Source organism: Trichosurus vulpecula, chromosome 9 (assembly GCF_011100635.1).
Source record: "Trichosurus vulpecula isolate mTriVul1 chromosome 9, mTriVul1.pri, whole genome shotgun sequence".
NCBI lineage: Eukaryota > Metazoa > Chordata > Mammalia > Diprotodontia > Phalangeridae > Trichosurus > Trichosurus vulpecula.
Genome location: NC_050581.1, coordinates 173,009,446 through 173,036,951, shown reverse-complemented (window position 1 = coordinate 173,036,951; position 27,506 = coordinate 173,009,446). Strand labels below are relative to the sequence as shown.

The 27,506-nt window shown below is 41.3% G+C and overlaps 1 protein-coding gene across 2 annotated transcripts in view; it reads right to left on the bottom strand.

The window, feature by feature from the left end:
* Positions 1 to 4,143: 4,143 nt before the first annotated feature.
* The window catches only part of FRMD4B (FERM domain containing 4B), a 159,959-nt gene continuing 136,596 nt past the window's right edge, over positions 4,144 to 27,506 (bottom strand). For both annotated transcript variants that reach the window (XM_036738724.1, XM_036738725.1), the window contains exons 13-23: positions 27,275 to 27,413; positions 26,456 to 26,597; positions 24,615 to 24,748; positions 24,403 to 24,522; positions 22,388 to 22,616; positions 19,697 to 19,753; positions 18,051 to 18,198; positions 16,510 to 16,629; positions 14,699 to 15,504; positions 9,229 to 9,355; positions 4,144 to 5,980 (exon numbers count right to left, since the gene is read on the bottom strand). In XM_036738724.1, the coding sequence (XP_036594619.1) occupies positions 5,860 to 5,980; positions 9,229 to 9,355; positions 14,699 to 15,504; positions 16,510 to 16,629; positions 18,051 to 18,198; positions 19,697 to 19,753; positions 22,388 to 22,616; positions 24,403 to 24,522; positions 24,615 to 24,748; positions 26,456 to 26,597; positions 27,275 to 27,413 (2,143 nt within the window). In that variant the 3' untranslated portion in view covers positions 4,144 to 5,859. The remainder of the gene's footprint in view (positions 5,981 to 9,228; positions 9,356 to 14,698; positions 15,505 to 16,509; positions 16,630 to 18,050; positions 18,199 to 19,696; positions 19,754 to 22,387; positions 22,617 to 24,402; positions 24,523 to 24,614; positions 24,749 to 26,455; positions 26,598 to 27,274; positions 27,414 to 27,506) is intronic.

Below are 27,506 nucleotides of genomic sequence, written 5' to 3'. Positions count from 1 at the left end.
ATTATCTCATTTGAATAGAAAGAACTTCCATAAGAGAAACAAACACAAGATCATATTCATTTTTTTCCAGATGACCTTAATAATTTGCTCCAAGGACTGTGATCGCGGCTTAATCCTCTTATTTTTGGAAGAGAATGGGGAAGGGTGGCGGCTTCCTTTGATGACTCTTATTTATATGGTGCTTTAAAAGTTTGCAAAATGTTTTCCTCCCAACACTCCTTAGATGGAGTAGGGCTGTGTTCCCATTTTACAGGTGAGGAAGCTAGAGCCTTGAGAAAAAGTGTCTAGCTCACGATCATGATCCCGCAGCCGGGAATGGGTGTGAGGCCAGATTGGAATTCCGGTCCACAGCAGGGCAGATCCTATCCACTATCTGCTGCATCCCATCCACTGCTCCACCCAGCCTATTACTATGCAGCGACTCCATTCTAGGGGAAGAGGAAGAAGAGTTTATTAAACACCTATTATGTGCTAGGCGCTGGGCTAAGCTAAATATTACCTCATTTTATCGTCATAATGACTCTGGAAGGTGGGTGCTCTCATTAAGCCCATCTTACAGGAAACAGAATCAGTAGAGAAATCAGAATCAGTTAAGTGACTCAGGGTCACATAGTGTCTGAGACTGGATTTGAACTCAGGTCTTCCTGACTCCAAGCCCAGTGCTCCAGCCACTGCACCCCTAGCTGCCTCTAAAAAAAGGGGGTGAACCTGGAGAGACCCATCTGAGATGCAGATGAGCTCCAACGGAGAATGAGATCTAGAATATTATAATCCAAACCCCTTTGATAGCAAGTTCTCTTTCCTGGAGCAGTGGAAATGCTTCTGTGCTACTGATCTGGACCTAATGTTTCTTATCCGTAAAATGGAGTTGGACAAATGGCCTCTGAGGTCTGTTCCAGCTTGTTTTGTTAAGAGTGTGATGATATTGCTTAGGGCAATTTACCGGTGTGGAAAAAAGCTCAGCTGATTGTAAAATAATTCAATTTTAAAAATTTGTGTTGATGACTATTGAGTGCAGAAAGCAATACATGATACAGCCTGGTGGTGCAGTTTGTGGAACAACCGGGCCTGGAGTCAGGAAGACCTGAATTCAAATCCAGCCTCAGAAACGTAATAGCTGAGTGACCCTGGCCAAGTCACTCATGTATAAAATGGGGATAACGAGAGCACCTACCTTCCAGAGTCCAGGGCCGTTGTGAGGATCAAATAAGATGATGTTTGTAAAGTGCGTAGCACAGTGCCTGGCACATGGTGGGCACTATGGAAATGCTTATTCCCTCCCTTCCCAGTAGGGAGCTGGCCAGCTGACCATCAGATCGAGATTCTGTCTTGTAGGAGTAACATGGGAAGGTCCTAAGGCTGGGTATCTGAGTGCCTGGGTTCTATCCCTGCTCAGCTACTTAGGAACTCTGGCCAATCATTTCTCTCTGGGCTTCAGTTTTCTCATGCTTAAAAAGGGGTGTGTATGTGTATGGGGGGGAGGGGGAAGGTTGGAGGAGATCTCTGCAATGCCCTTTTAGCTCTTTACCTGATGATTGGACTCCTCCAGAAAAAAAAAAACCCATCTCTGATGCCTCATCTTGATGAGCTAATCCAGTGAGCATTTATTGAGTGTCTACTGTGTGCAAAGCACTATGCTAAGCACTAGGGGTAGCAAGACAAAATGGAAGTGGGAGTGGGGGTGGGGGAGGGACTATGTAAATAGACAAGACTACGCACTAGGGCAGGGGTTCTTGACCTAGGGGCTGTGTACTTTAAAAAAGATGCATTTGGATAATTGTATTTCAAGAAAATTGCTTGTGTTTTTCAATCTGCGTATTTTATTTTGTGTATTTTATAATATTATTCTGAGAAGGGGTAGATAGGATCAGGGTTGCCAGACTGGATGCAAGATTAAGAACGCACAAATGGAAGGCTTTGGAAAGGTTAGCCATGAGGGGGCACCCGAGAGAAGCATTGACCAAAGTGTGGGATTTTAAGAGGTGGAGGTGAAGAGGTAGTGTATTCAACAAATGGTCTCCACCTGTGCAAAGATACAGGGTCTGGAACTGAAATGTTGAACTTGGGAGCTAGCCAATAGATCAATTTGGCTAAAACATAGAATACATAGAAGGGAGTAATGGGAAATATGCCTGGAAAGGTTTCTGAGACAAGGAGTGGCATAGCTGTGTGTGTTTCAGTAGGGTGACTTGGATAGTTAAGTGGAAGACTGATTGGACAGTGATGGCATGGAGGTGCCATGGCTTTAGGTCCTCAAAGACTGTGTCTATGGAATGTAAATTCTCTCTCTCCCCACCCCACCCCCTCTCTCGTCAGTCCCAGCCCCCATTGCCTCCAGGGTAATGAATTTGAGTTCCCACAGCAACTCTCAAAAGGGGTGGTGGTCTGTAAGAGTGGAGGGAGGTAGCCACACCAAATTACCAGTCCTTTAATCATAATAATAGCTAACATTTGTAAGGTGTCTACTATGTGGCAGGCACTATGCTTTACAATTATGTTGTCATTATACAATTACTATATTTAAGTATCTAAGACTCTAAGCTCAAAGCTTCTTAGACAGCCCCTCTCCTCCCCTTCTCTCCTCCCCCATTTCCCCTCCCAACATGCTACATTTAAATTATACCTATCTTTGAGAACAAGTAATGGGCTGGATGTAGCAAATTACCTGTGCTGTCTTCATTTGTAAATAAAAATGTCTTGTTTATCATCCTTATAATAGAAATATGATTCATGATCTTCATTACTATACAGCTGGGATGGATCTTCCCAGACAGGCAGTGCAGCTTGGTGAATAGAAGGCTAGATGAGAGGATCTAGATCCTCTAGAACAGGAAGAAATCTTTGGGCCATCTAGAGCAACCCTCTCAATTTACAAATGGAGAAACTGAGGCTTTCAACACCATCTTTGTCTTCTGTCATTTTACCTTCATAATAAACACACAAAAATGTGTTTGACACCATCACTTTTTAGAAGATAGCCAGATTACCAAGCAGGTTTTTCGTGTTCTCATTTCTATGGTTGTTTCCACGGGGGAAAATTCTTTAGTCTATCCTCATGATAAGAAGACATGCTCATACTGAACAGCAGAATAATACTGGATTTGTGGATAGAAGGCCTGGGTTCATATCTTGCTTCAGACACTTACTAGCTGTGTAACCCTGAGAAAGTCATATAACCTCTGAGCCTCAGTTTCCTCATGTGTAATATGAGGGTGTTGGGCGGGATAACCCAATCCCAAGTTCCCTTGCAACTCTTATGCTATGATTTTAGAATTCAGAACATGCTACTTTCATGAAAGATAGTTATCTGCCGGGGAATATCAGATGCAGACCATAGCTTGGGCTGGACTCTAACCACTGGCATTCCCAAAGGACAGTTCACTGTTGGTGCAACCAAGTCATGCATATCTTCCTACAGAATCAGACCTTCACTTCACTCCTTAGAGGCTGGGTGGGGTGAGTAAAGGGAAGACCACAAGGAGAGATAGGGGAGAAGGCATAGGTGCGCCCAAACACATCTCAGAACCCTGGGCAAAGCCCCTTTCACCTAGTGCTGTTACTATCCCAGTCATATGTCCTTCAACAACTTTTCCCAGTCTTTTTTTCCTGTGTATAGAGAAAGGAGTTGGACCCAGTATTTCCTTCATATAGAAAACTCCTGGAGGAGGAGTATATAACTTCTTTAAAAGGAGTTTCCCTTTGTAGGGAACCCTCTCCTCTGTACTATAGTCTTAGGGAGGTGCCTAGAGCATTGAGAGGTCAGGGGAACTATCCAGGATCACACAGAGGTCTGCCTGGTTCCAAGGCTGGCTCTGTCCACTAAGCTACACTATCTCTTACCAAGTTTAAGATCCTATTAGATTTCTGTCTTTGTCTCAAGTCATACTAATTACAATCACTAGGTCCCACAAAGGATACAAAACTCCCCAAATCAAGGGTCCAAAATGGCCACCATAGGTTCCTCCTTCTAGAGCTTGGAAGGGACTTGGTACAATTTCTTCATCCTGCAGGAAACTAAAGTAAAGGTCATGTGTCTGGGGTGAGATTTGAACCTGGGGAGGTCTGACCTGGGATGCTAACTCAAAACAAGGATTTCAGTGGCTCCTTCCTATCCCTGATCAAAAAGGGACAAATACTTCGACATTTTCAGTAGCACACTTTCAGTTTATTGACCTATGTGAAAATAATAGGTCTTCAAAGTCAGAATAAGAAAAAAGATATGCAAAAGGACATTTCTGTTTCTAGCGCATTACACAAATATGCAAAAAAGGAATTAAGTTAATTCTTCTGTTTTAATTCTCCGCTCCCTCCCCTCCCAAAAAACCAAAACAAAACTTCATTTCTAATGATACAAATGACTAAGGACCAGTTTAACAAATCCATCTTTATGTATATATTACATGCTTTGGGATATAGGTAAAAAAATGTTCAAAAAAGTCAACCAGAAACTTTTCTATTCACAATATACACAAGGAGTTACTAATCATCTGTATAAAAAGGAAAAAAACAACGCCAGAGCACCTTTGATGGGATTCTGAAGCACAGTACAGATGAGAATGGAGAATCCTTTTTACAAACAAGGAAAGTGAGTGCTTCTGAAAAATCCTGCATCGACTCTATTTGTTCCTCCAGAGGAAATACGAGGTAGCTTTTAGCCTCATAATTTAATCACCTGCATCGTGGAGCTCATTTTTCTTGTGACTTTTAAGGAGCACTCTTATTGATGTCACTCGGTGACCTAGAATCGCACCTAGCACGCTCAGACAATGGTGCTGGATCCTAATGCCCACAATCGTAAGGCACAGTAGTTCTGAGTGTTGGGTTTGTTTGTTTTTTTGCATCACCTTAAAATACTGGCCATCACAGTGTGTTCTCTTTAGAACTTTATGACAAAGGAAGCAATCCCTAGCCCAGTGGCTGTGAAGTTCAGCAGCCCAATGGGATCATTACCAATCAAACAGTCGTTCACCATGCGGCTCGGTGTGATAAGACGAGCTCATTGGCACAGTGAAATGGTACCTTTGGAAATGCACAAAGCACATTCGTAAATAATTCAACATATTGCTTCATCTCCCAATTCTGCTACGATGAAGAGTCATAGTTGAGGCTGTGACAGCAACACTCCCAAGCCTTGCTTGGACCTCCCTCCCTCACCTATCATCCCCGTTCCCCATTTCCCCAGAATCCACTTCATGGTGCTCACAAAAACGTTACTCTGTACATTGCCCTAAAAACATTGAAAACCATTCAGACCTCCATTAAAATCCAGCCTTCCTTCAAGTAAGTTTTCCAATACTGTCTAAAATCTGCCAGTCCTCACATGTTTGTATGAGATACTTCATAAACTCATGAATCCATACACTTATCATTGTGAGCTCATGCCTGAAAAAAAAAATGTCAAGTGTTGCTTTTCTTCGATTTATCCATCTGAGTTGTGCTCTGAAAATTCCTGCTTTCTCTTGAAAAGAGTCCCCATCTTTCAATCTGCAGTTTAGCCAACAACACCTAAAAAGTGCTTCTTCAACATAAATACTTCAACCAAGTGCTCGAACTTATTGAGGGTTAAAAAAAAATGCAACAAAAAGACCCCACCAAACCATGGCCCGAGCTCGTTCGGTTAATGCCAACCACTTGGAGTTTGAAGAACAAGTTTAGAGCTTTTTGGGGATGGTGGTGGTTGTTTCTCTTTTAAAAGAAAACCAAAAAAAAATTGGTGTCTGTGGACTCTGAAGATTCGTCTTCGGTTTTTGACATTCGGGGAATCTCTGAAGAAGATTTCTTTTCAGAAGAACAGCACACTGGGCAAGGCACAATGGGGTTAGAATGCAGAGCTTGAACAAAAGTAGTCAAGGCGAGAGTTCAGACTAATGTTCCAGGCTTTGAATCTTCATGCCAAAAGAGCCGCTGTTCGTTACTGTCCATGTTGTTTTCCAGCCGGCTCCCATCTGTACTGTCCAGTTGACTGGCCTCGGCGTACTGTCTGTAAAAAGAAATGTGGAAAAATGTGGTCACTGCCCGGGACCATGTCTATATGTGCTTTTAAACTACAGAAAAACAAGAAAGAAGGTTAGTAGAAAAACCAAAGGAAGTTAGTAGAAATGACATTTTAAAATTCAATGGGCGTTACAAATTTATGGGCCCATATCAGGGGCAAGACGTAGGTTTCTCCTCACTTCCCCTTTAACCTTTGGCATATCTAACCAGTCTTCTAGCAAGCCACACTGAATTAGAAAGCTCCAGGCAAATGAAATGATCAAAACGAAGCTACCCCCTCCCCCCAACCTCACCATGATGCATCCCAATAAGGTAAACCTTTACAGTGGCACAAAAATATTAGAAGGTTAGGATTAGTAGCAAAAATTCACTTTACATTTCCACACCTTAAAGAGAGGGGGAGAAAAACTTTGAAGCACATTGAGGGGAAAATTTGCTACTTCAACCAACTCGTTGAGTGTTTTCCTGGACATAGGCAGCTATTCCCCAATTTCACACACTATTTATTATCAAGAACAAACAGATCTATCACACATGAAGCAATGCACACAAATAGAAAATGCTGTACTTACTACTGCTGGCTATACTGAGCATAAGAGAATTTAAAAATGAGCTCATTTCTGCAGACACAACCATTCGCCTGGACAGAAGCCCTTTGTTCTGCCTAGTGACAGGTAGTGTTGGACAGGGAGAAAGGGAAATGGAAAATAGGAAGTGAAAGAAGAGTCGCTGGAAGGGAGAAGGAGAAGAAAAACAATACCAACTTACGCCCACTGGGCTAGGAACTAGATCATAGCACAACAGAGGGTCGCTGACTTAGAGTCAGTGTTACAGATGAGGAAAATTGAGTCCAAGTTAAGTGACTTGCCCAAGGTCACACAAGTAGTGCCAAAGATAATCCAAATTAATACTATAATTAATTAATTAACTGTACTCTATGTCTAGGTACCAGTCTTCTAGAATTTTATTTTATAAGTATCATTAAGCTATCCAAGCCACTTCTAGCTTGGAGAAATATGTCCATGTCCCCTTCACATCTCTCTGTCCCAAGAAGATCAAAAGGTATAACTGAGATATAATCCACCTTGGTAGATTACCACACCATGGAGCGTGGTAACAAATCCAGTGGAGAATTGGAATGGCCTAAGGATCATGTACTCAATTTACTGAAATAGGTAAAGGTTTGGTGGTGAGAATTTCAAACACTCCTTTTGGCTTGTGAAATCATGAAAAAGTTTAATCAACTGGACAGTTCTAGTGAGGCTCCTTATGTTTCTTTTGGGAAAGTTTTGCCTTTCTTAGTTTTAAATTATAACTGTGACTATTTGGGAAAATTTCACATGTTTACAACCATCAGTGTTCCAAAGGGTGGTCTTCTCAATCACCCCCTTTATCATTATCTACCATACATATAGCCTCTCAGATGGTGGGAGTTAAGCAAATCAGTTGGTCTTAGTAACCCATGTAGGTATGTAGCTATAACAAATCAATGAGGATCCTGGCAATTGCTTCTAATTTCCAGTTAATCATGCTTCTTTTCAAAAGGTCAACACCCTTTATCAGGGCATCTTGGGCAGACTGAATTACATTAACAATCTTGAAGCAGCAGGCTCCCTGAGGGGGGCAGGGGAGTTATTTCCTGGCTCTGATAAGATTTGTGTCTAAGATGTCACAAATGTCTAAAAATATGTTGCATGTGTCTTTATTGACTGAGCCTGAAAAGCAAGTAAGACACCCTATAAATATGAAAATTATTTGTGAAAATCCAATCCAACCTGGTTAGAACATCCTTCCCTTGGGGGAGAAAAAAAGAAGTTCAAAGTCCGGGCCCAAGTTCAGGGTGATGGTTTTTACTCCTACTCTGTTTTAAGCATCACTTCTTATTGTCTAAACTGTCTGACTTCCTCTGGGATACATTTTAATTAAAATTCTAATTTGAGCAAACTAATTCTTGAGTTGAGATAAGTGGTCTCATACTTGTGAATAGAACTGCTGACACTGTGTTGGGAATAAAATTCCTTTTAGACTTGAGTCCATAGAGTACACTCAGTTCACCCTCCACTCTGCCAGTGAAGACATGGTGTAGACAGAATGATTTTAAGACTAACTTGCTGAGGTGCTGACCTGCATTAATGGGGGAGTCTCTTCACTGGACATTGTCTGTACCAATAAAACCACACTGGAAAATGAAAAACGACCAGCCAACTGTCTTTGTGACTCCTTTTGTGTTCCTCTGAATGCTTATGAAAGCCTGGCTTTAAGGTAGATTGACAGCTGGTTGCTTCTGTCACTTCTTAGAGGAAGCAGGTTCAAGACAGAAATAAACACTAGCATTTGCTTGAAATTAAGCTTGCCAACTGTCTAATAGGAATCCTGGTAATAAAAGGGCTGCTTTAGAATTGAGATGTTGGCAATCTACTTTTAATAAATTGCTTTAATTTAATTTACTTTTAATTTGTTAACAACAATAATAGCTAGCATTTATATAGAACTTCAAGGCTTGCAAAGATAATTTAAGTTTAAAATATAATTTAATCGCCCTGTTCTGCTTATTCTGTTTGGTGCTTTTTGGGTTTAGAATTTTCAAATGAAAATTTAAAAGTAAAAAGTAAAAAAAAAACCCTTTTTTTGTTTTGTGAGGCAATTGGGGTTAAGTGACTTGCCCTGGGTCACACACTTAGTAACCCCTGGGTTCATAAGTCCTGCCTCTGACATACTGGGCTACATAACCATGGGAAAATTATTTAACTTCTCAGTGATGCAAAGACCCCTCTGAGACCACAAGTTAGAGATGAGTTCTTAACAAGTTACACATCTGCATTGGTAGAGTAAGTTTCCATACTGGAAAGTACTACGTACTAATGAAAGCACAGGTGTGGAACACAAAATACCTGTAGTACCTGCCCCAGAGGGTTGTTATGAGGCCCATAGGAGATTCTGTGTGCAAAGGGCTTTGCAAATTGTAAAGCGCTATATGAACATCGATTATTACTATGCTACAGGATGCCCCAAGTAATTGTGGGGCAGAATAAACCAACCCTGTAGCTCAATATGTATAATATTATTCTATATACACAGAGAAAAACATTCAGCATACTTGTAGGTTCCTGCTAGTACATCCTAGAAATCTTTCTTAAAAAGTTAAGAAGGTTATCTAGTCATGAACCGAGGTCTTCACTTCTGGGGGACATCACCAGGAAGCTTAGAGCCACTCTACCATTTAACCATTCTCACCTGCTTGGAGGTGGCAAAGGACTGTAGACATTGGCATAGCAGCTGGTGTAAGGAGAATGTGCGAGAGGATCAGCCAACCCCAAAGTTATCTGTGTCTTCCAGTTCCCAGACGCAGTTGTGGAAGACACTAGGAAGAAACAACAAAGAAATGTGAAAATGCTTGCCGAGTAAGCAAAGATCTCAAGCACAGGTGGTGGCACGGGGTACCACATCTTCATATTGTCAATAAAATAGGAATGATGACATTTGCTTCTTGCCTCATCCAGATGTTCTGAGGAGGATAAATGCATGAGGCCCTCTGATTAATTTTCCTTAAGAGAATCACTCTGCAAAGTGGGGTGGCACAATTAGTTATTATTTTGTAACCCTCCAAAGCAATAACATAGTCAGTGAAGAAATTTGACCTTTTCTGAATTTCATAGCCTCCCTCCTACCTAGTCCAGGTGGCTGAGTAGGGAGGGGATCGGAGGTGAAAAGGTTCATTTCAATAGAAGGAGTAAACTGGAATGAGAAACAACCCGGAGGACTGAAGTAATCCTGGGCTTCAGGGATACTTACTAAGGCATTCTACCAAACCAGTTTTCCTCCATGCCTGGGCTGGACCCGCTGATCTGACAACTTGGGGAATAGTCAGAAGCTGATCAATGTTAGGACCACACAGTCATCTTACTATCTATTCTCCTATTCTCCAGCCTCTTTCCTCTTAAATTACTCTCCACTGAATTGTATTTTTCTTGTATGTTCATAATGTTTTTATGTTGCTTTTCCCATCAGACTGGAAGCTCCTTGAGGGCAGGGACTGTTTCTTTGTATGCATAGTTTGACTAACTACCCTAATGTTACTAATGATTATGCTAAATATAACCCAACATGGAACTGACATGTCTTAGAGGAATTTTGCAGCTCCAACAGTTGAGAAGGATGTGTGTGGATGCCCACATCGGGTTGTTAACAATGACTGAAAGGTTTTCCCCTCTCCTGAGATGTCCTTTAAATCTTAATAGAACTATCTGGCTGCATGGCCCCAAGTGAGCCATTACTCTCCCTGGGCCTGTTCCCTCAACTGTAAAATGAAGGAGTTAGATGAGGTAAGTAATTGCTAATCTCCTTTTGTAGGTAAGGAAAGGATACTAATAACAATAGGGCAGCTAGGTGGCACAGAGGGTAACGTGCAAGGCCTGGAGTCAGCAAGACTCAACTTCACGAATTCAAATACCGGGTCAGACACGTCCTAGCTGTGTGACCATGGGTAAGTCATCTAACCCTGTTTGCCTCAGTTTCCTCATCTGTAAAATGAGTTAGAGAAGGAAATGGCAAACCACTCCAGTATCTCTGCAAGAAAACCTTAAATAGGGTCACAAAGAGTCAGACGCGACAGAAAAAAAATGACTGAAAAACGAAAGGGTAAGAATGTTTCTGCTTAATGTTCCTTACACACAGCATTTCATCCCCCATCTCCATGTTTTTGCATAGGCTAGCTCTCCTTCATGCCTGGGCTGTCTCCTCCCCTGCTGCCTCTTAGAATCCCTAGCTTCCAAGTTTAAATCAAGCCCCTTGGATTCCTAACCTTTTTGTCAACACCACCTTCCCTCCTTCCAATTGGATGCCAACTTCTCCCTTGTGTGCCTGCTCCAGTCTGACTCTTGGGCCTGAGCCCCTCCAGCTTCTCCCACCCTAAGCTGACTACGGCCATTTACAACATCTTGGATGATGAGGGAGTCACCAACAACAATCCTTCTGGTAAGATGGAGAAACCCCAATCAGCAGAAGTCTGTTGTCCCCTCAGTTAGAATGTGACCTCCTTCACTACTTTGCTATTTTTAATCACCCATGCCTACCATAGTGCTTGGCATGGAGTAAGTGCTTAATAAATGCTTTTTTCACTCCTTCCATCATTCATTCCATCGTGCATAGATGTTGTTTTTAAAAGGTCAGCGTCCTTTATCAGGGTATGCTGATGGTATGGAAACTTTTCCAGGGCAGGGACTTTTATTTCTGTTCCTGTATCCTCAGCACCAAGTATGCCTGGTGCTTGGGATGTGTCTAATAAAAGCTTTGTGGTTGATTGATTGGTTTCTAGGGCACATAGATCAAATAACTTTAGGGAAGGCAATGGAAGCAATACCAACGGCCCCAGGGGTGTGATAAAAACTCTGTCTCCCAAAGATCAGCCAAGGGGTCTGGGTCAGCTATCAAACTACATGACTAACAAACACCCAAACAACAGAGTTAATGATACACATGTTGTTATCTTTACTTGAAGAATGATACTCTTTACTTGTCCTCTAAAACATTCTTTCAAAATCAGGGTTCTGAACCATTTTTTGTGCTATGGACGTCCTTGGGCAGCCTGATGAAGCCTGTGACCCTGTCTCCAAATAAGGTTTTTAAATAATTTAAAGAAATGCTAAGTTTGAGGTAGAGGTTAGTATAAATGAATAAGTAATTATGTTTTTTCCCCATCAAGGGTCACAGACTTCCTGAGATCTAGCCACGAGCTCCTGGACCTCGGGTTAAGAACCCTTGTCTTAAAGGAAAAGAAATAGCTTTTTTATTTTTTTCGTTTCAAATTAATAGCGAATGATTTTTCAACCATTGTCAGTAGTTGGCATGATGCCAACCGTTCTTTCAGTTTATTTTTTCATGCAATTCAACTTAATTAATAAGCATTTATTAAGCCCTTACTATATGCCAGGCACTCTGCCAGGCCTGAAGAATACAAAGACAAACAAACTAACCCCTCAACGGTCTCTACCCTCAAGCACATAACATTCAATAGGACCACTCTGCAGTCCAACTTTAAAAAGAAGTTTTGAATGTAATTAGGATTTGCGGCCTTGTGGTCTAACTCCTAACAACAATGAAAGAAGTCTTACTTTTTTAATGAGGGACCAAAGCCTAGTGAATGAGAAAGGCACAAACCACTCAGAAACAGGTAACATAGAAAGCAGCCTAATTCCTACTTAGGTTGTCAAACTTGACAACTCACCTTTGCCCCACTTTGCTACAACTCCGGCCAGAACTACTGGGATTTGTGGGAGTTTCTGGTCACTGCTCTGGCCTGGTCTCACCATCACCCATCCCCACCTAACTCCCTGCCATCATTCCCTGTCCCCTCCCCCCTGCCCTTCCCCCACCACCAATGTCAACTGTGGAATTTTATGAACCTCTTGGAAAATGTTTAGAAAATGTTCTCCCTTTGTCTACTGCCTGATTCATATAGAATTGGAAGCTTTATGGAAGGCAGGCTTTATATAAATCTGAGAAACAAACAAGAAGGTTCCTCAGTACTTAAAACGAGGGGCTTGAAAGGAGGGATATCACAGCATGCTGAAAAAGTGCTGCAGGTAATCCTTATGCGGTACAATTGAGAATTATCTAGTAAAAGTCCCTTTAGCCCAGGAGAGGAAATACACATCATTGTTTTTGGTCCTGGCAAATCTGGGACTTGTATGGCTCAGTGCTCAGTGCCTGAAGAATAAAATATAACCTCAAGTGTTGGCATGGCCTCACAGGCAGAGTTGCCTTTGAGTCAAGGAGACCAGTGTTCAAAACTGGCCTCTGTAACCTACTGGGTGTGCCGCTCTGGGGAAGTTCTTAGCCTCAGCCCTCCAAGCTGATTATTTGCATTGGTAGAGGGAGTTTCATTACCAAGAGTTCTCCTAAACCATTGAAGTCACTGGGACCAGGCCCAAAAAGTAAAATATAGCACCCTTCCTCCCTTCTATTGGCTGCTACTGCTTTGTTCCTCCCAAATTACTTTGTATCTATTTTGTATGTGGTTTACCAATAGAATGTAATCTCCTTGAGGAAGAGTCTGTTTCATTTTTGAAAAGCACACAGTAGGTGATTACTTAATGCTTATTGATTGACTAAAGGCATTAAAGGGACACCATCTGACTCCAACCTACCTGCCTTTCCAGCCAAACACCTTCTCAGACTCTGTATTCCAACCATATAGGATAATAAGTTTCTCATCCTGTTCTCTCTTGTCTCTGTCTTTGGTGTGTTCTGTCCCCCATTCTAAGAGTGATTTGCCACTTCCTTCTCCAGCTCATTTTACAGTTGAGGAAACTGAGATGAAGTAGCTTGGCCAGAGTCACCCAGCCAGTAAATGCCTGAAGCCAGACTGGAACTCAGGAAGAGGAATCTTCCAGACACCAGGGCCAGCACTCTTTCGCACTATGGCACCACCTACCTGCCCAGGGACAAACTACAAATTCCACAGCCTGTCATTTAAAGCCAATCATAATCTCCCTTTTAAGCCTCATTTCACTTAACCCCACTTCATGATCTCTAAATTTTAAGTCTGCTTACTTTCTCTTCCTTGAATGTGGTATTCCATCCCACCTCTGTGTTTTTGCACAGGCTGTGCCTCCTGCCTGAAATACACACTCTCCTCAGCTCTGCTCCTTAGAGATCTCTACATCTTTCAGAGCTCATCTCAGGTCCCACTTCTTATGCAAAACCTCCCCTAATCTCACCAGTACACTCCCTCTCCAATTAACTATGTCTATGTCATGTCAGTAATTTTTTACGTGCATTTATTCATCTGTTTACATGTTGCCTACTCTCCATTAGAATTTAAGTTTCTTAATGGCAGGGAAGGTTTCCCTCATCTTTGTCTTTGTAGCCTCCGCTCAAAGAACAGTGCCTTCCTTGGGCATAGCTCGAACCGAATAAATGCTTGCGGGTTTTGCCCTGAACAAGATGCTTAAATATTTTTTTAAATGAATTAAGATTCAGTTGTGCCCAGACCCACAAAATCATACAGCTCAAGGAGAACTTAAGACATCAACTGATCCAAGCCCATTCATCTGGCTAATGTGGAAACTGAGGCCAGGAGTGGATTAGCTCAACCTCCCAGAAGGAATAAGGGAAGCAGCAGTGGAGGGAGTACTGAGTTTGAAGTCAGAGGACCTAGGTGTGAGTTTCAACTTTGTTGTTTACTGTCTGTGTAACCTTGGGCAAGTAACTGGAACATTCAGGGCCTCATTTTCCTAAGGAATTGTGCTAAATCACTCAGGAAACATTTATTAAGTACCTAATATGTGCCAGGCACTGTGCTGAGCCCTGGGGATACAAAGGAAGGCAAAAGCAAAAATGAAAAAACACATCAGTCACTCCCCTCAAGGAGCTCACCATCTAATTGCGGAGATGCCAAGCAACATCTCTGTACAATCTAGCTACAGGATCAGTAGGAAACAGTTAACAGAAGGAAGGCACTAGAATTAAGAAGTATTGGAAAGGCTTCCTATAGAAGATGAGATTTTAATTGGAACTAGATGTCTTTAAAGGTCTCTCCTAGCTTTAAATCTGGGACCCTGTGAGTAAGCACCAGGGCTGTGGCTAAACTACAGGTCACCAGTACTGCACTGCTTCCCATTGCTGGTTCCAAATCTATTTATTTTCCTTGGCACAAATTAAAAAGGTCCCTGCCACCCTCCCCCCACCCCAACTCCTTTATTACCTGAAGTATAGGAAGAAGCTCGGCTGCTGGGGGAGCAGGGCACCTGCAAAGCGGCGAACCCCAGACTCCTTTGTGAGCCTCGGTCTGAATCAAAGCTTGACTGCAAGCTGTGACCCAAGTCTTTGTGTCCAGAGGCTCGCTGGTACCAGCCTCGGAGGTGCTCTGCTACTAAGGCCTTGTGAATGTTTTTGGTGATGTGCTCAGATTTCACGGGTGCCTTTCTTGGCAGTCGGAGAGTTGCATAAGGGTTGTGGGGCACTCGGTCCATCTCATCTTCATGGTAGGACCTGTACTCCTTGTGACGGTCGTATCCATAGTGTGCTGATGAGCGGTAGGAAGGGTTGACACTATACTGCCCCTCTGTGTCATTCTCATAAACATAACCTCCACTATAATAAAGATCACAGTCAGCATATGGCGGGTACCCGGAAATAAAGTAGCTGCAAGAAGGCTGTTCTTGACTCTTGTGATAGCCGCCGTTTCTCATGTCTTTTGGGGCCAGGTTGGGCATGCTCCCAGAATTGGACGTGGAGACATGATGTTTTTTGGATCTCCTCCGGCCTCTCGCTCGAGTGTCAAGAGTTTGTGTAGTATAGTAGGGGCCTGCGCTGGGGGTTACACAGTAATATTCCGCACTCGACTGGCTGGTGTAGGATGAGCCGTCATCCAGGATTTCTGTGCTGCTACTTCTTTGGGATTTGGAAAGGGAAAAGAATGGCTTGTCACCATCAAGTTCTGAGAGCAGATGGGTCTGAGACTCCAGACTTCCACTCCGCTGCCTGCAGTGTTGTGGGGAAGAGTCAGGCCTACAAGAGATGAAAATTAGACTTGTTAAAAAAAAAATTACCAGGAAGAAGGATAACATCTAAAATTTTAATACCATGTCTGGAGTTTCAACTTCCTACTTATTTTTAATATAATATTTTTATTTTCATAATATCTTATAAGTTTATATTATCTTATAATATATTTACAATCATTAGTAATAAATTATTTATAACACCATATAGTTTTATTAATAAATTGTATAATTTTAATAACTTTTAGTGATATTTTAAAAATTATATTGTCTATTCTCAAAGCTGAAATAAATAAGTTAGCATCAAAGATTTAGAGCTGGAAGTTAACTTAGAAGTCATCCAGTCCAACTCCCTTATTTTACAGGGGGGGAGGGACTTGTAAAGGTCACATAGCAAGTAAGCGGCACCATTTGAGCCTCAACCTCCTGATACCAAACTGAGCTTCCTTTCCCACAATACTCCAAAACACAAAGGCCAGCTGTAAGAGTTCATCTCTGCTATCGTACTCCTCCCACACAGAGGCAGAGCTCCAGAGAGAGGCCAGACTCCAGAAAACGTATAATCCAAATTCTTTCTCTAGGGATGGGGAAGGTCGGCTGATGATATGCAACCTTCCCAGGAGCATGAAAAAAAAATCCAACTACCACCTGGAGCTCACCCTTTCTAGGTCAAAGATTAAGGAGTGAGGCTATAAACTTCCAATCTGGTTTTGGTCTGGTTTTCAGTTTCTTCTTGAAAATGCAATGCTATTTAAATGGTGGTAAAAAGCAACAGACATACAAAAGGTTCAATATACTACCGGAAAAATTTGAAGGCATTCTCTTTGCAAAAGGATATAAAACCATTGTCTTCAAAAAAACAAAAAAAGTCAATCCATGAATACAGGCCAAAACAGAACAGTGACAACCCTCATTTTTTATAAATAAGACTCATACTCCTCTTGGTTTAAATACAGCAACTCCCTTCGCTGCCTTCAAATAAAACCCAAACAAATCAACATTTAGCTCTTACTCTAAATGGCTGCTGCTGTAGGCATTGCGGGTGAGAACAGGGGTGGTTGGCATGCTTCTGCCCCCCTGGGGGCGCCTCTCCAGAGTTCTATAGGGACTACTGTGTGTTGACAGTATTTCTCTGGGAAAAAGAAGACAATTCAGTTAGTGGTTGGTTTTGTACACCTTTGATAAACAAATCAGCAAGCAGTTAATACTAAACCTACCAGGAGCCAAAGAAAACTGAGGGGATGCAAGAAGGAGCCTTATTTTTTTTTTCGGTGGGCCACTAAATGAATACTAAAGAACAACCAAAATAGCTGGCATAAACGTAATACTTTATATTTACAAGACAGGCACAGCAGAGGAGCAAAGAACATACTAGACTCAGGAGTCCCAGCTCTAGCTATGTGCCCCGGAGAAAATCACTTAACTTTTGTGAGCCTCAGATCACTGTGTAAGACTTTCAAACAAGTTAGGGATGGGTTGTGATCTTGATCCTGGTCTACACATAAAGAGTTACAAAATGCTTTACAAAGAGTTCAGATCAGAACATTAAGAAGAGGAGGTTAATGTCCCCAGGACATGTTTCTTTGAATAGCTGAAAATACAATGGAAAAAAAAATGGAACTGAGGTTTGAAAAGAACATGTTTGTCAAATGAATGAGTTAATAATTGAGGTAGGATTCAAACTCAGATCTTGCTGACTCCAAGTCCAGTCATGCTATAGCCAGGATTTTAGAGATGAGAAAAAGGAGATTAAGTCATATGGCACATGTGGGGTAGAACCAGGCAGATTTGCTTATCTGGCTTTCTAAAAGGGACTTGGTAACAAGAAATTTCTTGGGACCTCCAGTATTAAGCTCCTACTGTGTACCAGGTATGATACTAGGTGCTGGGAAAACAGGCAAAACTGAAGCAGTCCTTGCCCTCAAGAAAAGACAACAGGTAGTAATCTCAGACAATATTGATTATTTTTAAAATTATTTTATTTATTTTTATTTATTCTTTTTGTTTGTTTAATTCTTTTAATTCTTCTACTGTTTTAACAGAAATGAAAAGGAATTTAACAAAGACACAATTAGCCAAACACCAGTTTAAAAAAATCCTCTTAAGAGTCCCCATTTCCTTCCAGAGAAGCAATGGACTTACATGCAGAGAGAGACATATTTTTGCACGTGGCCAACATGAGAATTTGTTTTGATTGCCGATGAATATTTATTATAAAGGTTTTCTTTTTCTTTTTCAAATAACTGCTTGATAAAATGGAAAAAATAAAATTCCATTTAAAAAAAATTCCCTTAGAACACTTCTATTTGCTATCAACAAATAAAAGCTTTGTAACTGGGCCTTAGCTTCTCCACCTGTGAAATGGGTAGAATTATAATAATACTTGCTGTGAGGATAAGTAAGGTCAGTGGTGGAAAGGCTTTGAATTTTTTGAAGAAAAGCATGTCAGAGAATCCCAAAGTGATGCTGGTATTGGCAGTGCTAACCACCTGATAGGTACTAACAAAAGTTTGTGGAATTGTAATAGAAACAAACTAGCATCCAACATCTTACCTGGACTGCCTGCCTTCCATGAGTTGCTCATTCACGGAAGACTTCCTGAAGTGGATCCTCTCCAGACCAAGAGACTTGGGTGGAGGAATTCTCGGAGAATGCGGAACTGAACTGGACCGTTGGGCAGGGAGGGTGAAGGAATCATTGGCTGTGGGAAATGAGAATATTTCTTAGCAAAATCTAAAAGGAATGTATCTGATAACTAGTGAAGAAAACATTCTTTCCAAGTAAAGGCATCCTCATTCAGAAAAGCAAGACATTTTGGGGGGGGGTGGTAGTGGTGGAGGTTGTGTTTGCAGTTGAAAAAACACTAAAGCATTCCCCCCCAGGGCCTGAAACCATTCTGGCATTACTAAATGGGTCATTTCCTGGAAAAGGGCTCGCTCCACTGGAATGAGTGAGCAGTGAAGGCATCTAAGAGGGGAAATACAATCACATTCTTGCAAACCAAATCCTGGAACCAGATTCAGTTCTGGTGACTTTACTGTGTCTTCTTACCCTTCACCTCCCATTCTCCATCCCTCTCTCTGTATCCTTCCCTCACCAGCCCAAATGCCACCCCTGCTTCTTCCCTTCTATAGTTCCAAAGACAAAGAACAAGGAAAAAGCAGTGAGTGATTCATTGTGTTATCCCTTCCAGGACTATCTTCATTGAAAAAGAGGCAGCCCAAGATAAAGGAACCAAAAGAACAACTTTGACAAGGAGGAACTTTAGTCACCTATCAAATCAGAAGGGAGACATTTTGGGCAAGAGCCTGTCCTAGTGTCCTTCAAATCAAATACATTTATAAGGCAAAACTGAAGCAGTCCTTGCCCTCAAGAAAAGACAACAGGTAGTAATCTCAAACAATATCGATTATTTTTAAAATTATTTTATTTATTTTTATTTATTCTTTTTGTTTGTTTAATTCTTTTAATTCTTCTACTCTTTTAACAGAAATGAACTCATTGACTTTTTCTCAGTCCCTCATAATTCTAGTGCCTTCTTTCTATTCTATTTCCCATTTATCTCCTATAGCTTGCTTGTACATAGCAGAAACTTTTTTTTTTTGCCTTTCTTTGAATTCCCAGTGCTTAGCACAGTGCCTGGTACATAGTAGGCACTTAATAGGCTTACTTACTGGCTGACCCCAACTTTCAACTTGTAAGGAACTATCTGGAGCAAAGAAGACCTAGGTTCAAGTCCTGAAAATGGTTATTGATTGTATGATTCTTGGGTAATTTAACTTCTCTGAGCCTCAGTTTCCTCCTCCTTTCAGGGCTATCATGAGGAAAATGCTTTATAAAACAAGAAATACTACATAGCATGATCTGCTGCCATTCTTTGGAAATCCAAGAAGTATTTAACATATTCATTGTGGTATTGAAATTAAGTCTATTTTTGTGCTATATTGTATTCTCTAAAAAAAAAAAATCAAAATCTCCTTATTATACTCATCCACTAACCGGGATAATCAATTAATCAGAACAACCATGTCCTCCAATGTGTAGCTTATATTCTATTGGAAGAGAGAATATAAGAAGCAGAGTTTTTGAGATCTTGGTAATAAATAGACTTTAAAAGTAAGAAAAGATGATACATTTGTATTTTATGTTTAAAAAATAAAACCCATGTAAAAAATTAAAAACAAAACAAAACAACTCACCATCATCATAGGTTGTCGTATCTGATAAGGAACTGCTTTCAGATGGGATTATATCTTCTGTGAAGGAAAATTGAATCTCTTAAAAATAATTTTTTAATATAGAACACATTTAGTGAATTATAACAGAAAATTTCTTCTTTATTCAGATGAACACATTCAGAATAATTAGCAATTTAAGTTTTCTATGCAAGACTTCTTTTGTGTGTGTGTGTGTGTGTGTGTGTGTGTGTGTGTGTGTGTGTGTGTGGCGGGGGGTGATAACAAAAGAAACTTGAATTACATATCATGGGTGTTTCATCAATTTCCCATCTTGGCTCCCTCCTGCCATCTTTTGTCCAAGCTGACATCCTCCAGTCCAATGTAAGCCACTATCAAGCTTAACATCAAGATGCTGCAGAATGAAGCAATGTAATTCCCATCCTCTTCATTTGAGTACCTCTCACTCCAAGCTCTCTTCTTGCCTTTAAGTTTGATTAATGGAGCTCATGAGATCATAGACTTAGAGATGGAAGGGACTTAGTAGGTTATCTCATTCAACCTCCTCATTTTGCAGAAGAGGAAACTGAGGCCCACGGAGGTTAAATTACTTGCCCAAGGTCATGTAGCTAGGAAATGACAGGGCTACGATCTAAAAAAAATCCTATGAGTCCAAACTCAGCCCTCATTCCATTATACTTTGCTGCCTACGTAATCATAGCTTGTGATTTCACCAACTATAGGAAATCAGAATGATTCAGTAGCAAAAGTATTGTATTTGGAGCTGGAAGTTCCGGGGTTCAAATTTGAGCTTTGCCACTACATTCATTATTTGTACAGCTTTGGGCAAGTCACTTCTCTTGGAACCATGGTTCCTCATCTGTAAAATGCGGGGTTGGATGGGGCTGATCTCTAAAAGATTCTTCCAGCTCTAAGGTTATAATCTTATGGCCATATGATCAGAGTGCCTCCAGTAGTTGAGTAACCTCTCAGCCTCCATTTTCTTGTCTATAAATAACATCCACCTCAAGGGCAGTGAAGATCAAATCATCTAACACAGGTAAATGGCTTTGCCCACCTTAAAGCACCACGTAAATGATAGATATTCGTAGCAGCTGTGGTCACTGAAAAAGTCTGCTGTGCATCTAATGTAAAAGTGTCTCTTCAAAATAAGGTCTCTTCTCAACTCTGCTACAAATGGAGGGTCACACTGGGACACTGACAAAGGGAAGCACCCGAGTCTGGAAAAATATAGACTATTCACAGACAATTCTTCAATGATATTTCTAGTGGATGAAAAAGACCTGGAAGAGGCAGTCTGCCTGTCCTGAGTGTTGGTTTGATTGACAAGAGTCCCCAAGTGAGAAGGCAAAGAGCACCTCCCCTAACTTAAAAAGTCACTGTGAAGGGAATCTCCAGCGCCTTAAATGTTCACCTTGATCATTTCCATGCAGTCTTTGTTCTTAATTAGGCAGGCCTTGGAGCCCGAAGGCACAGTGCCAAACTAGTCAGCTGTCTGACAGCCAGTTTTCTTTCTTTAAAAAAAAAAATAACAAAAACATCAAACCCCTCTCTAGCCAATATATGCTCAGACGCTTGTGCCATCTGGTCTACCAAGTGTCCACCTGCACATCTGAAATCTGCAAGAATGGCAGCGCCTTCTCTGGCTTAGGTGTGTGTGTAGGGTCCGTACCATCACAAACCCTCTGAAACAGTGAGCCTTTCTAAGAAGCCAAACCCATGGTGAATTACTTATGTTTTTAGGATTGGAATGTTTTGATTAATATTTTCATTGATTCTCTAGGGTTCTCTAAGTAAAGCATTTATCTGATTAATTTATTTCTTCTTTGCCATTCCCTCAATTTCTTTTTCTTCTCTAATTTTGCTGTCACCAATATTTCTAGCACTACATCAAATAACAGTGGTAAAAACAGACAAAAGATTGGAATAAAAATCCAGACTCGTGGCTCCCCCGTGGACCTATTTACCAAGTTCCTTTGCTTCATGTGTAATTTAGAGCCACGCCTCCTAAACTCTCCTGCTGTAGCTGAATATGGCTGGCAAGTTTCTCTCTTTCACATTTTCTGTCATCAGAAAGCAATAAATAACTGCTTTAGGAACCATATGCCTGGGCAGACTCGGATGTAGCTGAAATCTTGTTGGTATTGCTACCTTTGTCTTCAAGGTTGATTAATTGGTCATGACAGAAAGAAGGAATCTGCTCAAAGCCCCACCCTACCTAGGTCTCTGGGGCAGGTTTCGAAAGGAAATGCATGCATGAAAAACTTTAGAAAGCACTAGGTCACGTCTGCAACTTAGCTCCTCAAGTTATAGCAGAGCTCCAGTGCATGTCTGTTTCTCTTCTGTGAATTAAAAGTTTTGTTTGGCATGAATGACCCCACAAACCAAGAATCCACCTATGAAAACTAGGCTTGTCCATGACAGTCAAAGAGATTCCACCCAATGATGACAAAATTATGGCATCACGAGGCCCTGGAAAATCAGGTTTATTTGAATTAACCAGTCCACATTCTTGGGAGGCTTCTGAATCTATTGTTTCTTGGCCTGTCAAAGTCTCCTGTTCAGCCTAGTTTTTTTTTTCTGTCCACCCTTCAGCCAGGTGAATTAGCCACCTGGGAAAGGCTGCAAGCAGTCCCAGCAGAAGTGCTTAAAGAAGATGTAAAACAGTGCAGTTGTGGCTTGTTGGGTGCTTACCTGGCAAAATGAGGGTTGCTTTCTGACTTGGTTTCTTGCCACATGTAATTCTGTATTCATTGATCGCATTCTCAATCTCCTGCAGCTTCTTCATAGCATCTGTGTACTCTTGCTTCCGCTTTCTCCTCACGTTTTTGCAGAGGTCTGGCTCATTGGCAAGTTTCTTGGCAGCTTCCACCAGTTTTTGCTGTATGACAAAATTGCTCTCCAGCTCTTGTAAGGCAGGATCCTATACAATCATGAGAGAGTCTTTTAATGAAGACACAGAGGGACAAATCCAGACTCAGGCTCACAAGTGTCGCGTGATATTCCACTCCATTCACAGCTACTCCTAAGCTCCCTCCAGGGACCCGACACTATGCTAAGCACTAGACATAAACGTTCCATTCCCTCAAGAAGCTGACTTTCTTTGGGGGGTGGGGATAATGGATTTAACTCCTTGCATATTCTAGAATCCAATATGAGGAGTCCGAATGGGCTTTGCCTTATTGGGATGTTCATGAGGGAAAGAGAAAGGAATGTAACATGCTGAACATGGGGAGATGGGAGGCCCTGGTTCAAGTCTCAGGTCTACCATTTACCAGCTATGTGTATCAGTTTCTTTGTGTCAGTTTCTTTGTGTCAATTTCTTCACCTGTAATACAGGTCAATGCCTGCCTGTCAACCTCACATGTGGTGGTTTGTGAGATCAAATGACATGCCTGTACGTGAAAACAATTTGTAAACTTAAAGGTGCCACATCAGTACAAACTGCTGTTATTTTTGTAATTCGCCAAATTAAGGCAACCATATCCCTTTCTTTCTTGGTGTGTTTCTCTGATTCATTTCACTGATGAGGAAAGAGAGATTCTGAGAGGTTGGTAAATGACCTGCTCCAAAGATCACAACTACTTCAGCCAGGGAGACCACATTCAAACCCAGGTCCCTCCCAACTCCTTTGAATTAAATTAATCTGTACTTAAAATCGCCCCCACCAAACAGTCATCACCATGTGCAAAGTAAAAGAGAAAAAGAGGATTAAACATGGAATTACAGGTCTCTAACAAATTCAACATGTCGTTTTCAAAGCTGTCCTGCTGGTCTGTGCTTCCTTCTGCCAGGGTCTCAATAACCCTCTTTTCTTTGTTACCCTATCCCTATCCCTCATTTTTTTGAGAGAGAAGAGAGGAGAGAGAGAAAGAAGAAAAGGAGAAGGAGAAGGAGGAGGAGGAGGAGAGGGAGGAAGGAAGAAAAAAATAAAAACAATACCTAGATAACGAATACTCAGTCAAACAAAACAAATTCCCACATGGGCTGTGTTTGCAAAATGTATGTCTCATTCTGCATCTTGAGACTATCATTATCACCCCTCTGTCAAAAGGGTCTCCACTCTCATGATGGGGCCAGTTTCATAGGATAATAGCCTTAGCCCAGGAAGTGACCTGAGATGACAGTGAGTTGGAAACAGAATTCAAACCCAGGTCATCAGACTCCAACTTCAGCACTCTTTCCATTTGACCACACTGCTTCCTACCTTCTCAAACAGACTTTTTTTGGGGGGAGGGGCTAATTTGCTTTAGAGGGCTGTAGTTCCCATCTTTCCAAAGGACAGAGAGGTTCACTGCATCTTCATCACTACCATATATGTCTGGGCTGCACCTCCATGAGGCTCCAGGCACATCTGATTGAGCTCTAGTCCCTGGGTATGATCCTATCTTTTAAAAAACAAGTCCAATTTACCCTTGTTTTGGCTGGGGGAGGGAGGAGATCTGTAATTCTCTCCTGAACATTGCTCAGAGAAGAGAGAAATCTCCATTTTCATCTCAGGGCTTTGTTTCTTAGACTCTGTTTTGTTGGTTAAAGGAAACAGTCAATCCAATGCTGTCAATTTTTTTCAAATTCATCTGCTGAGATCAAAACGTAAGGCAGCAAATGTAAATAATGAGCCACAAGCCGACCAGGGCCTGCCAACACACATCTCTTTTTTTTTTCTTCCCCTTAACTGCGATTGAGACGTTCCAAGACAAGGGCCATACCTCCTCGCTGGGAAGCAAGTTGTCATCTAATTTGAATGTGGTGCCTACACGCCTTCTGACCTGAGGGGGTTTTTCTCCTGAATTCAGTGGGTACTCCTTTGGCATCTTACCAGTGAGCTCCTGTAAAACAGGAAGGAAGTGAGATAGGATTAGTGTCACTGAACGAAGTGTCAAAACAGGCTCCGAGGACACAAGGAGCAGAGGACACTCACTGCTTCTCGAAGGCAAATCTTTTTAAGCTCCTCCACTTTCTTCAGAAGTTTTTCTTGGAGAAGCTTCTCTTTCTTTCTCAATTCCATTATTTTCTCTTTCTTTTGTTCCTCACTGACCTCTGAGTCTTGAGAACCTGGAGAAAGAGAGCCGATTATTTATTTCTTTGTTTAAAAAAAAAAAAAAACTTGAGAGGGGGGAAGGGGAGAGCAGTGGAGTTTTTTGAGAATCAAATTTCCTTCCTTTGTATAGAACAAAGGCCATAGAGTCAAAACCAGCTATTAAATGAGAGCTTATTTCTTCTCTCCTTGTTTCTAAACATAATCAAAGGAAACAGCAGAACATTTTCTCATGATTCTGGGCATCGGGTAGACGTTGGTGCTAAAACGGGCCTGAATAAGAGTAATATAATAAGAGCCGATATTTACATAGAACTTTTAAAGTTTGCAAAGCACCTGAAGTGCCTTTGACTCTAACCTTGCCCTCAGAACAACTCTTGGAGGGAAGTGCTGTGATTATCCCCATCTTACAGATGAGGTCGAGCACATTTGTTAAGAGATTTGTTTAGGGTCACACGGTGAGCAAAGAATCTGAAGTGGGATCTGAACTTCTGGATTGCAAATCCAATACTCCATCCATTGGGCCAAGCTATATTTGATTGTGTTTCACTTTCTTGAAAACTGATAAAATAAAGAGAGTTTCCCAAACTGCCCTGAGAAGAGGTTTTGTTTTCTGAGGTGGCATGAGGAGACATTTGTCCATGGGGATGGGAGCTGGCAGTATAAAGATAATCTGATTGTTCCTTTTGGTTCAACTCAACAATCACTTATTAAGCTCCTATTATGTGCTAGGAGTTGAAACATTTGCTGCCCTCAGGACGCTTATATTTTATCAAGCATGTATATACATAAAGTATATACAAATATATGTTATTTGGGGGTGGGAGGGAGAGGGTGCTAGCAACTCGGAAGGGATCAGGAAACAAGGCTCAAGTGGAGTTTCACAGGAAACATGGGATTCTAAGAGGTAATGGTGAGAAGGGGAGTGAATTCCAGACATGTAGGAACAGTGCTTTTGAAAGCTCGTAGATTGGAAGTGGAATTTTGCATTTGGGAAAGAGTACGGAAAGGTAGGCAGGAATCCAGTTACAAAAGGCTTTAAGTGTCAGCTTCAGGAGTTTGTTTGTATTTTATCTCAGAGGCAATAGGGAGTCATGGAAGACCGTTAAGCAGGAAAGTGGCCGAGTCTGTGTCTTAGGAACATCTATCCTGGAGGATGGATTGGAGAGGAAAGAGAATCAAGCAAGGAGGCTATTTAAGAGACTATGTTATAACTGAGAGGTGATGAGGGGTTCCCACAAAGTTCCAAATATAGGCTTGCAAAAAGATGTGAAAGATCCAAGTCTACTGCAGTCAAGTTACATATACAATTTCATGCAATGTTAAAAATCTATTATTTGCTATTTCTTTTACCGAGTTTCCTTTTTTGAGAGGTCAGATCTGTGATTTCATCAATTCAGGGAATTCCCAGAGTAAACATTCTCTCTATTGATACAGACTGGCAACTCCTCTGTAAACGGTGATCTTAAAAGAAATGGTTGGGGGCACTGAAGTTATGTGACTTGCCCAAGGTCATGCAAATCAAGAAGCAGGACAGGTCTTCCAGACTCCCTTTATCAACCACATAGTGTTTTCTTCTTAATTGGAAAATACAGTTGAAAAAGTGCAAATTCCACGTGACTGTCATGCTTAAGGTAATGCATTTTAAAAGGCACAGATCTAAACAAAGTCACAATGGACAGAATAAGAAGGAACCAGAAACCATTCTAATCTTAATACATCACCTGAGGAGATCAAGCTGCCATTGCTTGCCATGATGAACTGATGCTTTGCCTCCAGAGTCACCAATTTGGAAACTTTTGGCATGCCTGTATCAGTTAGGTCCATGGCGATGTCGTCTAAACTCCTGGCGGAGGGAATTTTTGCCTGCAGGGGCCAAGAGAGAATTCTTTATTGTTATCCCAACTAATGATAAGAGGGAAAAAAAATGATAATGTCTTAGAGAATGCAATCTAAAGGCAGCAAGTCTCAGATTAAATAAGGAACTAATCTTGGTCTCAGAGGGCAGATGATGCCTTCCTCTTGGTAGAGACAAGGGATGAAGAAGGTTATTGGCAAAGGAATGTTGGATGCTCCGTTAGTCAGAATGTTGTATACATTGTTAGATCCGAGTTTGTTTGGCTTAATGATATTTTTTTTGTTATAAATGGTGTGGGGACCTATAGGTAAGAAACACTGCTTCCATTGTTAGCCAGAATGTTGTATACATTGCTAGATGTGGGCTGTTTTTCATAATTGTTTGTTTCCTTTGTTACTCATATCATAATAGCTTCACAACCCGCTAACTTTAAGATATTAGAAGACACGCAAATGCTAAGATGTATGTAAACTGGACGTCAGTTTTTGCATATTTGTATATTTCCGCATCTTTTTTCCCCTCCCACAGGAAAACTTTAAAAAAGACTGCAGGGTCGTCAGAAGAAAACTAATTGTTGGCATGTTCTCTTCTGCAAGTAACTTATCAATTGAATAATACCCTCTATTTAGAAACTAAACAAGGGAGTTGGATTTCCCCCCCTACAATAATACATCTGGTAACTCACTTTGCTCTGTTTCCTGTCCAAGTAAAACTGGTGTTGACTGATTGCCATCACCCAGATGGATTTGATGAGAGAAGCATTGGCATACCAGGTCTGAACGAAGAGTCCACTCTGCCCAAAGGTTCTTCTTGATACTGAAATTCTAAAACATTCAGGATGAGTGTTAAAGTAATGTGCCTTTCACTGAGGGGACAAAATAATTATTTGCCTTTGGCCTGGCCTGGCACCAGGTAAA